Source organism: Lates calcarifer, linkage group LG15 (assembly GCF_001640805.2).
Source record: "Lates calcarifer isolate ASB-BC8 linkage group LG15, TLL_Latcal_v3, whole genome shotgun sequence".
NCBI lineage: Eukaryota > Metazoa > Chordata > Actinopteri > Centropomidae > Lates > Lates calcarifer.
Window position 1 is genome coordinate 26,132,191 of NC_066847.1, and position 12,694 is coordinate 26,144,884.

The 12,694-nt window shown below is 39.9% G+C and overlaps 1 protein-coding gene across 8 annotated transcripts in view; it reads left to right on the plus strand.

The window, feature by feature from the left end:
• cobl (cordon-bleu WH2 repeat protein) overlaps positions 1-12,491 on the plus strand; it is a 54,966-nt gene extending 42,475 nt beyond the window's left edge. For 3 of the 8 annotated variants that reach the window (XM_018685071.2, XM_018685136.2, XM_018685113.2), the window contains 8 exons: positions 2,466-2,781; positions 4,189-4,250; positions 4,423-4,614; positions 4,784-6,342; positions 6,462-6,689; positions 6,908-7,024; positions 8,132-8,443; positions 9,235-12,488. In XM_018685071.2, coding sequence (XP_018540587.1) covers positions 2,466-2,781; positions 4,189-4,250; positions 4,423-4,614; positions 4,784-6,342; positions 6,462-6,689; positions 6,908-7,024; positions 8,132-8,443; positions 9,235-9,318 — 2,870 coding nt within the window. In that variant the 3' untranslated portion in view covers positions 9,319-12,488. Of the gene's footprint in view, positions 1-2,465; positions 2,782-4,188; positions 4,251-4,422; positions 4,615-4,783; positions 6,343-6,461; positions 6,690-6,907; positions 7,025-8,131; positions 8,444-9,234 lie in introns of all 8 variants that reach the window. The other 5 variants (XM_051075930.1, XM_018685145.2, XM_051075931.1 and 2 more) reach the window with 2 other exon arrangements.
• Positions 12,492-12,694: the final 203 nt, after the last annotated feature.

Sequence of the window (12,694 nt, forward strand, 5' to 3'; positions counted from 1 at the left end):
AATGCAAGTCATGCTCTCCAGTTTCCTGCTTAAAGCAATACTTTTATGTGTTAGATTTTTCTTTCTTTCTTTTATTATTATTATTATTATTTTTTTATAAATGTATGTATATACTTTTGATGGTTTTGCATTTCAGCTTAATCTCCAGCTTAAACTTTGTCATTGATTATGCATGAGATCAGAGTTAAAAGTGGACACAGAATGTGGACAGAGGACTATACAATGACAGATGAGCTAAACCCTAGACATATCAGTTACAATGTGATTGATGAGTGACACTCTAAAATGAGGTTATAAGGCAAGGCCATGCAGTATATCTATCAGCCAGTATTTTTGGTGATGTGATATCTGCAGATCAATAGTTGGACACCGTATGTTTCTCTCTTTGTGCCTGGTGTTGGGGATTACTTTAGAAACCTGAGACCTGAATGCATGTTGCCTTTGGCAATAATATTGAAAGGGTGATCTATCAATGACATGTTGCTTTTAGGTGTTAGTGGCTCATGTATTTTAAAGTATTTGAAATAAAAGACCTCCACCTCCTCATAGCCTTCACTGAAAAGACACTACACACCGATGGCTTATAGTTAGATGAACGCTTTGCAGCTTGTTTTTTAAATGATGGTAAGGATTCAAAATTGCTGTGATGTCTGCTGTGATATTTTATGTGAAAAAATGTTAAATTCTTGGGGGTGAGAGCAAAATAAGTACATCATTTGGATGTTTGGGTAAAAAACTGCAAGAAATCTGGTCTTAAGGGAAGCCTGTTTCATAGACATAGAAAATATTCTTTTTTTGTTGTGGTCATGTCAAGGAAATGGAGCCCTTGTTTTTATCATGACTTGTTCTGTGTGTAACTGTATGAATGCAGCTATTGTGGTGCCACAGAATCTAATAATTTTTCAGTGAAGTAGAATTTAACATTTTTAGATGAGAACCGTTCATTGTTAGCTCTGATTACAACAGTGTACTTGGAAGATCTGATTTTTAAAAAAGTAATTCAATAAAGTAATGCAATTTTTATGTAATTTATCCTCTGCAAGTTGTAAGTCATTAAGTTGTGATGCAAATGTGTAGCCTAGTGAGTGTATACTTCTTGAGCCAGTAGAACTTATGCTATTGATTTGTTTGAAAGACATTTTTCAATTAAACCGTTGAAGACTGGATCACAATTTAAGGTTTTTTGGTTTTGGATTGTGCATGGCTTGCCATGGTCAGATTTTGAAAGTAACACATCACAGTATTGGTTTGCTTGGGAATGGAGACACCTTTTGTTTGGCTTTAACAGAGGCATGTGCCTATGGTCATATTGAGTTGGAGGTTTAAGTGTGGATGATTACATGTGTTTGTAATACAAGCATATGTTATACTTGTGTAAACACACAAGAGAGCATTAGACAGTGCACTTGTCTGTGTGTGTGTGTGTGTGTCTGCTGGTTGTGGCTGTAGCTGGCATGACTAAACTGTTGCTGGGAAGGAGCTGGGAGGACAGCCCTGTGAGTCATCACCACATCTCCTGGAACTGACTGTTCTCTCCACACCATTAGGACGAGGCCCAAAACTGACAGACCTATTACACACAAACACACAAGGACCTGCACACATACCAAGACATATTGGAGCACAATGTGTGCCTGAATGCATGCACACACTCACAGACACCTGGTATCACTAACAAGGTCACTTACTGTTAAAGTAATTTTAAAGAATCCCTTGTTGAGTTCCCAGTGCTGTGCATTCTGGCTGGGCTGCTGAAACCTGAAAAATGGTGCATTGATTTTTATTCTCTTGGCCTAGAGTTCAATGAGATCAGTGACAGACTAAGTAACTTCTCCAAAACCCACAGGACTGACCAGAGCATGACTGTACTAAAGAGATGAGAGGGTATGAAGCAATACTGTCTTTCACTGGAACCTAAAAGAGTACTGTAAAAATCTAATTAAAAGGGTTTGTTTACAGTAAATACACCCACACATCATTAAAGCTGTTTTATCAAGCCACAAGTGGCTGTGCTCTGGGCATGTGTTTGTATATATTTGGCTTGTGTTTTCTGGTTTGTGTGTGTGTGTGGCGTCAGAATGAATGTTGAAACTAACATAAATACTTCCACTGTTTTTTTCCCCTCTTTTCTAGCTCTTCATGCTTGCTCTGCATCCTCCAAATCAATGTCCTCATGATTTGTTTTTCTCAGTATTAATCTTTTAGGTACCAAAAGTCTTTTGAACCTGATGCATGGCTTGACTAAAAAACCAGCGGCCTCTCTGATGTCTAATTTTGACAAATGTGTTTTTCCACTCAAATACAAGTCCACTCTCAGTTGTTTACTTTCACTAAACATAACCCTAGGCCACTGGAAACAGTTTGATTTGGATGTTGAAACTGATTGTTGCTAACAGGTACTCACAGTTTTAAAGCACAGTGATAAGATCCAATACTGATGCAGATCTCCCTCTATCCTCTACCAGCCTGGCTCCACTCCAGCTCTGCAGCCAGAGGCCAGAAACCAGAAACTGAAACACCTGAGGCGGAAACTCTGTCGCTTGGCAGCAGCAGTGGTGGCAGCAGCCTGCCTGACCAGGGTTATGCCGCTTCAGAGGGCATGGGAGAGGGCGAGGACTCAGGCATGGTCAGCTCTCCATCTGACACCCAACCCACATCGCCAGATGGGAGTTTGTCTCTGGATGGAAGTAGTGGAGGCAGAGGAGAGAGACTGCCAGGACCAGTACGGGACAATTCCAGTGACAGTGATGAGGGATGTGCCACCTGGGGATCAAGACATAGGTAGAGAGGAAGTAATAGAAAGCAGAGAAAGATGTCAAATTAAAGTAAGATGATTGAAGACTGTCTATTGAAGACAGCAGTCTATTGAAGACAGCAGTGAGGGAGGAAAGTAAATTAAGTCAAGCACACTCTATTTACATTTATATAATTTATGATTAATGATTTCTTTGTCCAAAAAGATGATTGAAGCTTCATTCAAGATGATGAGGCATATTAAGACATCTGCTTTTGGCTTTGGTCTACCTTACTCATTCATCTATCTGGGCTCATGCCTCCCAGTATTTACTTTTCCGTCTTCCAACTTGTACTCATCTTCTCAATGTTGTCACCTTTTATCACTAAATCCATTTTAATTGATCCTAGTTTCCTGGCAGGCAAAATGGTGCATGTGCCATTCGCCTTTTTATCGTTTGAGCTAGCCTAACTGCTGATAAGTAAAACCTGCATTCAGCTGGATTCTTGCTTTTGGCAGTCAAGTTTATTTTCACACCTGTATTTTCCCCTGAAGAGAGAACCATCACAGTTTCAACCAACCTTAAAAGTCTCTACAATTTTAAACTGTGCTAGCAGTAATAACCAAGAGCAGTTCTTGCCATGTGTTATACTTGAGTTGTGGCCAAACCTGGCACCCTCAACTTTTAGTACTGGGCTTTCATAGTTATGGTTCTAGGCCCTTGTTCAAAGGCTTTTGTGGAAAATAAATGCTGCCCCAGATCACTTTTCACCTTTCATGTTGTTGTGAAATGTGTATGGTAATGTGCCCAGACCAGGGATCCTGGATCGATGCTCTCACTGAGAGAAACTTTATGAATCCAGGGTCTGGCCTGATACTGTTGGCTCCTCAGTATTCCAGGAAAGCACTATAACCTTGTTTTCTCAGAATCGTTGAGGAAAAGACAACCAGTCCAAGTCTCTTAGAAGACAAATTCTATTTGGTTTGGCTTCCTTGTTGCAATTTGTTATGGCTAATATGCTACCAACCCATGAGAATGCTCTGTTGAACCCTTGAAGGAAGTTTGAACTGTGGTAATAATATCTTTACTGCTCCATGTTTCAAAGCCAACAGGCTCCAATAAAAATAGAATTCAACTTTGAACAAGCACAAGATATTTAAAACTAACACCCTTTTTTTCTGTCTCCTACTACTGAACTGCATTTACACTTTTGGCAGATTAGTAACGGGAAGGGTGCTAGATGTAATGCCAGCATAAAATAAGCGATTCATAACAGCTGTTTGGTGGTAGCTGGTTGACTGTTAATAAAAATCATGGAGTCAGAGAGAGTGCTGTATTTTGGCTGCCCCTATGCGTTGATCTGTTTTTGCATGTTCAGATGTTATAGGCCTTGTTATGAAATGGTTTGTTTTTACATGTCTTATTGACACATATTTTTATATACCTTCCTCAGGCACAATGACATCACAGCCCAGCTCCATCAGACATTGGCAGATTTTGAGGCAGACCTTGCAGGTGAGGGAGAATGCCTTAAACTGGATTTATATGCTTAGTGTAATGTAGTTGTTGAACTGTGGTCCAAAGTGTCTGTTCCAAAAAATGAATTTTGTAATAGCCATGGTCCTTAGAAATCCAAATCAAAATGTGCCCCAAGTACCTAAGTATTATATCTGCCCTCCTTTTCCAGACCACATAGATATTGTCTCAGCGAAGGAGACTCCCTATACCATGTCCACAGACAGTAATGAGGTGCCAGTGTCTGTAGTGGACATGGATGTGCCAGTCACAGCCATAGATGAAGTACTAGAGGACTATGAACGTAACATTGTAGAAAATGAGGCAAAGTCACTTAGGAGGACTGAGTCAGCTGGCAGCAAAGGTAAGAAGAGCAATAGAAAAACACATTTTTGTTGGCACTTTGTGCCATCAGGGTTCACAGATTCATGCTTTGTTTTAAAGCTTAGTGGTATCAATACAATACTGTTAAAAAGCTGTTAGAATTTTTATATTAAACTGACTCATACCTTTCATACCTCATCTTATCACAGGTCCAGGTTTTTGTCAACAGTCCAGTACGGAGCCACAGAACAAAAACAACAATGCTTGCACACCTGAGCATAGCAAGTCAGCTGAGAACAAGTCTATAGTTGATAAGAAGGAAGAAAAGATAATAGAGAGAAAAATTAAAGAGATGAGTATCACTGAAGCCAACAGTGTGAAAGAGGACGAACAAAGAATAACATCAGCAGTGAAATCTAATGTCGACATGCAGAAACAGAGCAAGAGCACTGAGATAAAACCTGTTCCTGCCAAAAGTAATGCTCAATCTTTTCAAGAGAAGAAACCTGTTGTACCACCAACCAATCAGAAATCAATGTCTACAGAAAAAGCTGAAGAAATGCATAGAGTTTACCACAACAACTCAAGCTCTACTACTTTGAATGGTAAAATCACTCGCAATGTCACATCGCGCTTTGGTATGAAAACTTTCACTGTGGTCCCTCCCAAACCTTCTGTCACACATGCTGCTACAGGAGATCCAGCTGTCGCATTAATTTCGGGCGCCATTAAGATTGATGATCAAGGAAACATGGTGAAAGTGGGTATCTCCCGGAACAGAGTTGGTGGTTCATCAGAGTCAGGGATTAATTGCAGCGAGGGGTCTCCTCTTCTGGGAAAAGCCAAATCTTTTTGGAGCTCAAATGAGAGACAAGAGACTGTTGTGCCCCACAGCAAAGTTCAGATTAATAAGGCTAAGGAGAACATGGATGGTGCAAGAAGTACTCCCACTGTAATTTCAGAAACTACACTGAAGACCAGTAACACTGAGAACATGAAAGCAACACAAAGTACATTGTTTACACCTGCAGAGAGAACCCGGCCTAAAGAGAAGGTTAAAGAAGAAGCTAAAGAGCCAGTGAAAGATGTCCATGTTGCAAAGGTGGAGCGGGTAGAGGTGGAAAGCAAGATTTCAGTGTCCAAAAACATTCAGCAGCCAAGTAATAAACCTACTGTTCCTCCTCCACTCATTCCAGACGAGAAAAGAGACCTGTCCTTCCTCAAACCATCCAGGCGAACCTCAAGCCAATATGTGGCATCTGCCATCACTAAAAACACCCCAAAGACCCCAGCTAAACCGAACTCTATCCATAATGTCCCTGACTCCTCTGCCTCTATGAAAACACAGACTATTGGCTTCCAGAGATCGGGTCGGTCCATACAAGTGAATCCACACCAATCCTCCCAGTCATCTTTGTCAGATATTAAAGAGGATGACTCTGCTTCCAAACTCAATCCTTCTGGTACTAAGAGGTTTATGAGCCACCCAGAGTTTGTGTCAGATAGCCAGAGAGGTTCTGGAGAAGTGAAACCGAACAGGGGAGGATTTGGAAGTTGTGTTGGATTGGCCAAAGGAAGCTCTAATACGCTGGAAACAGAAACAGCCAAGAACAAGCACATTCAGTCTAGTGGCCCCACCCAGATAAATGTGGCCACCAATATTAAACATATTCGGCCCAGAAGCCCCAACCCTGCACAAAGCAGTCCTCAACTCTCATCTGCCAAACCACCCACAGCCCCCAAGACCATATCCCAGGACCAGAGAAGTGTAAGTAAAACCTGGATCACAAAAATTGCATGTTAACAGTCTCTATGTATGCAGATTATTAACAATACATCTTTTACTGTATATTAGAGTGTACTTAATACTCCACATATTGTCTTCAGAACACAAGGGACATGACTAAGACAGCCACCCACTTAACACCTGATGCAAGACCACAACCTTCTGTCAAAGTGTCAGATGGTGATGATGTTTCACAGCCGGTGACATTGTTTGGGCCAGTTAAAAAGTTCAGACCAGTGATCAGTAGATCTGTGGAGAAAGAAACGTCTCTGCACAGCAGCCTGATGGAGGCAATCCAGATGGGGGGGGGCAGGGAAAGACTCAAGAAGGTGAGATAAGTGTAGTATGATGGATGGATGGATGGATGGATGGATGGATGGATGGATGGATGGATAAGAGTGAATTGCAAGAGAAATGGGTAGCGTTTACCTCATTACCATTGATAGAAATACACTAAATTCCTAATCTCTTAAGAATATTATTTTGCTGGCTGTTGTTGGCAGGAAGAAAAGAGATTTTAATTTCCTTCTTTTTATTTCATCGTCAGATATCCACTAATGGTCTCAGCAGCATGAAGAATGCATCTTATGTTGAAGAGGAGAATGAGAGGTCTGCTCTTCTGGCTGCCATTAGAGGCCAAAACAACTCTGGCAGGCTGAAGAAGGTAAAATACTCTTTATGTAATATCACTGCACTTCCTTGAATGTATTCACATTTATCCTCAAATAACTGTTAATTTGCTTCTATTTACACCTCAACAATAGTATTCTTTTTAGCCAAGCAAGCTGTGGAGCTCAAATGATGGTGTTGGTTGGTCACCACCACCACTTTGGTCCAGACAGAAATATTCCAAATACTGGCTGAATTTCCAGTAAATTTTATACAGACATTCATGGTCCACAGAGAGTGAATTCTGATGGCTTTGGTGACCCCCTGATTTTCCCTCTAGTGCCACCAGATAGTAGTAGTATAGTAGTAGTAGTAGTGTGTGTGTGTGTGTGTGTTTGTGTGTGTGTGTGTATATATAACAAAGAAATCGTAAACCTAAACGTTATACCTACTAAACAGCATGTCAGCACTGTCATTATGAGCATGTTACATGCTGACTGTAACATTTGCTATATCTTCACCGAGCCACTAGTATGGTTGTATACTCTTATGCTCTTATACTACGTCTATACTTCTTATGCCATTGCATGGCAATGGCCATGTGGAAGGAAATGTGAATGTCTCTCTCATCTCTTTCTCTGTGTTGTTAGCTAGTTAGCAGTTCCATGCATGAACCAAGTTATGCAAGCATGGGTGTCTATTTCCATCCCTCTGTGTGGACTGTGCACTGTGGTTTGCTGTCATATAAGAACCCATGTGGAATGAAAGGGGCAGGAAACGTGCTGCTGTAGCTGAAACATCTGCGGTTCTATTCTGGAGGTTCCTTACCAGAACTGGAATGTCTGGAATGCTGCATGACTGTCAGTCCCAAAAACTTTGTGCTTCACAAAAAAGTGGATAAATAAATACAACTGAATATCCACATACAATGAAATAAATAAGACAAAATCATATAAATGTGAATGTGTACAACAAGATTAGGACAGAAAAGAATTTGTTTGGACTTGAGAGTATCTCTGTAATGTGTGTCAGATTTTGATATTTGATGCACTTGTTAGGCTAGTGTGAGTGTGAGTTCAGTTATACATATGTGAAAGCAGCTAGCTTCAAGTCTCTGTCTGTGTTTAGAGTTACTGTTGTCTCACTCCTTTGTGTCCTGCAGACCAAATCTGAGGCTGCAGATGAGCTTGAGAGGTTCAGGAAGGTGGCTTCTGAGGACGAGAGAAGTGCAGACGCCCCCTCTTCTTCCTCACATCCCTCTTTGAATTCCACCTCACCTTCTGTCTTGACCCCACCACCACCCCCACCACCAGCACCCATGGTTGCCCCTCCACCTCCTCCCCCTGTATTGCCTCAGGGTAAGCCTAGCAGTGTGGCACGTCCAAGTGCTAACACCCCCATGAACCCTGCCTTAGCCAGGGAGGCTATGCTGGAGGCCATTCGCTCTGGATCTGCTGCTGGGAGGCTAAAAAAGGTATAGATACAAAAAAATACATCTATTTACACCATACATACATACCATACAGTGAAAGTTGTTGAAGAAGTCTTGACAGCATTCACGTCTCATTGGAAAAATGAAAATTTTGTGGAGTGTTGGCACACGAAACTGCATAATTTCACCCAGAGAGACTCTTATCAAAGAATAGAGGGAGTGAGCAAAAGAGAAACAGACATGCAAATATGCATATACAGAACAGATAGAGGCAAGAAAGCCAGAGACAGCAACAGAAAAATATATGATTTAAACCGGTGTCCTGTTCCTTCTCACATCTTTGGTCTGGTTTCTCATGTCTTTCCTCACTGGAAAACATCTTTGGCAGAACAAAGCTCTCCTGCGTTGCACCAGCCAGGAAACTGGGAATGAGTCGCAGATCGTAACACGTATAAAGGTTCATTGGACAGTCAGATTGTAATGCTGTATGATATTCAAAAAGATGAAGTTCAGCTTTAGGTCAACAGCTGTGTAAAATTAAAGTTGCCAGAAACGTTAAGCATTCCTATTTTTTGCATCATTTAAACTAGACAGGACCACTAGCAAAGAATGAATAGTGTTAAGATTAAGAAAATAATCAGAGGAATGTTGACCACATCTCTTTCAGATGTGTTGAGGCATAAAATTAACTAATAACATCTTTTCAGTTTAGGCAATTTTTTCTCCAGTTAGATTCCACAAAACCATGATGCAATGCATTCAATGAACTATCATTGCTGTCACTGCCAAAGTGGAGAAATTCAAACATGACATGTTGTATTTCTTTTAACTAGGTCGCTGTGCCCACAAAGACAGTACAAGTAAACGGGAGACTGGGAACAATCCAGGCAACTTCCTCAGCAGTCCCTCAGCAATAAGAGGGAAGCCCACACCACCGCAACCAGGAAATTATTTATCAAATTCTATTCTGGTTTTTGCCATTGTGCTTTTGCAACAGACGTTTGGAAAACTGGATTGAGTCATATTTTGAGTGAAAGTTATTTTAACTTCACGTCTCTCACTACCAGTCTGGGGCCTTACGTTTGAACTATTTTTAAGGAACAGTAAAGCAGGGAGACTTGTTATTTTCATGTCATTATCTGATAAAACATTTTTTTATATAAAAGGACAATGATTTAAACATTTCCTCTTGGAAGGGGAATGTTACTCTGTTATAGGCCAAACACCTGTAACCTAGTAAGGTGTAATAGATGAAAGGTTTGCAGTAAATTCCATCCATAATATCAGATCTCTCAGCTTCTAACAGTGGCTTGCTGGAAAATATTTGTGTCCATCTTTATAACATAGTGTTGCTCCTAAACATATCTTGCCATCTGTACTTGAATTCAGTAGTTTTAACTGGAACATTGTACAAAATGTGTGCCAATGAAAGCAAATTTAAATGGTTTATGCTACTTTCAGATTTTTTTTTTCTGATCTTTTTTATTTGCTTGTACTGCAGTAAGTCATGGATGCCTTATACAGTTGCTCAGTGTTATGTATATGATGTTTGCTGTAAAAATTCTTTATGGGGTGCAATAAGTTGGATCTTATGATGTTTTCAGATTTGGACTACTTAATATTTGTTTAACAAATTAATATTATTGAAATCTAACATCTCTCTCATTTAAGAAAACAATGGATGGATGAATTGAGTATGTTATTTTACATAGATCTGGTCCATGATGCCAACTTCTACAGTTCTTTGCTCTGAGGAGTAAGATGGTGATGACTGACTAGTGCCTGTTAACTCATTATACTCCTGTTTTAGCTTGTAACCTTCATTTGTGCTGCTGTTCATAATCTAAAGACATGATCAGTACTCTGCAGAAATTTAGATTTGTGCAGGTGTGATATGATTTACCATGCCTTGGTATGTTTGATATATTACATATATCGATGAACCTTTCCTTTCCTTGGCATTTCAATACTTTTGAAACACTGTTATTGTTGTTTATCGATGGTGAATGCCACAGCGAGCAAAGACATTAGTTTATTGATCAACAAGTCACTACCAATATGTAATGGCTCTAAACTACAAAAAGGCAGTTGTAGGAAAGCACTAGTTTAAGTTACATATCTATGGCCTTGATTTAGGCTAGTGTTAGTGTGTTTTTCTCTGCTCCTCTGTAGGGTTGTTTACGATGTGGAGTAGCTATCGTTGATAGAAAGACTGTGGACCACTACCATTAAATGGTGTACTTACAGATAAAGTATGTTTAGATCTGAGGAAAAACCTAGAGCATCTATATTCAGGTGTAAAGGCTTGCTGCTGTGTATTGTGAGATAAATCTGAGTAAAGGGAGTTGCATTTAGTTTTATAGAGATTTAATTTATGCTCAGTTCCAACACTCAAAAAATATTTTTAACATTGTATGTTTTATCCTGAGAGTGAAAACCTTAAGATATTTTCTGTTTCTTCTCTAAGTAGAACAAGTTATTTCATTTTGGCTAGATGATTTCATCTACACACAATAGCCTACAGCACATTGTAGCATTGTATATTTTGTAATCTAAAGGAAGATCATCGCCGTGATACATTTTATTTAAATCTTTGATAGAAAGCTATTCCACTGATAGCATGAAAATTTTATAAGCTATTGCTTTTTAAGTTGCACATTGTTTTCCTTTTTTTTTTTTTTTTTGGGAAGGTTATTTTTGTTTACCTAATTTGATCCAATAAATAATTTTGTAATCAAGACAAAACTGACTTGCTATATTTATAAACGTTATTTTTCTCTGCAAATAGCAAAATGTTAGACTGAACAGATGGTAGGTTGAACCTTGCCCTGGAAAGCACCACTCTAATGTGCCTGTGCCATTCCCAGCACTGTGGTTGCCTGTACACTGTGGCCATCCTGCTGTCCTCATGAAATATATTATGACCTCTCTCTCTCTGTCACACCACAGATGAGCTACTATTCCGGGCAGCAGTTTGTCGCCCTGACTCATCACTATGTGGTCACATGAAATGACTCTCAGAGAACTTGAACCTAACCTGCATTCCTGATTGCTGAAACACCCGTCATTGTGCCCCCATGCCCTCCTCCCAGAAGCAGTGGAATGATGCAAATATCCGCAGTAGTTGCAACATCAAATGGAAATACACAGTGTAGAGGTACATATTGACAAATAGATTGTAGATGTGTGGTCATTATCTGTTTTAAACAAGTTGCATAAGCTGGTCAGGCTCATGCTGTGTCTATTACTTTTGAATTATCTCATTTGCTTGCATGTGGCATTGACAAATACTGTTTCCCCTAAAAAAAAAAAAGTATTTTATAAGTGTGAGGGTGTCCCCTGGTAAAAACATGAATTGATGTACCCTCATGATCTCGTTGTTGGGGACTTTACTGACCAGATCAGGGTAATTTTAAGTAAATTGTTTCAGTGGTATAAGTCACAGAGTGCAGTAGACAAGTAATCTTGGCTGTGTTGGCCAGAGAGAGAGAGAGAGCTGTAAATTCCTGCAGGGACCACAGGCTTTTTTGTGGGTCAAAATTCATGCTCACTCTACAGCCATTCTAATCTGCCTTACAAATCTCTGAAGGGTGTGTATGGGTGGGTGGATGTCTCTGTGCGTGTGGGTGGGTGTGAATGATATTTTTGTTATGTACGTGCGTTTGAGCTTGTGCCTGTGTTGCGCATCCAAACCATGTTAACCATCCCGCCAACATAAACAACTTCTGAATCAAGAATTACCAGAAGATCACACCACATGATACAACAGAAATAAATTCAGTTAGGTTTGGCTTTACTCTTGCCTTTACCAACCGTACTGGTTGGTTTGTGTTTGTTGCCATAACAGTTTCAAATCAAGGCCTTAGGCGGAGAATGTCACCATCCCAATCATCATATTGACTAATAAAATTCAGATTTATGTAACCATGTAATTTAGATCACATCAGACACTTTGTACTGGATGTATAGGTAACACAGATATGTTTCCTTTTTTCAAACTCAATAAATAATGAGCTGTAAATTTTATGAAAAGTGTTGAGTTCCCTCTGTGGCAGCATTTACTAAAAGCATATTCATCCATAGTCCTGTGAGACTCTTTAATGAAAGCCATTCACCAACTGCCTTGACTTATATTACACAGCTTTGTTAGTCCTGACTCCCTGACTTATGAGTGATGGACACAGTGACACAGACTATCAGCAGGTGGCTTATGTTGACTTTGTTTTGTGATGTTAGCTAGCCTACTATGTATCTGATCAATCAATTTCAACAAAAGACCTGTGTGATGCTGAA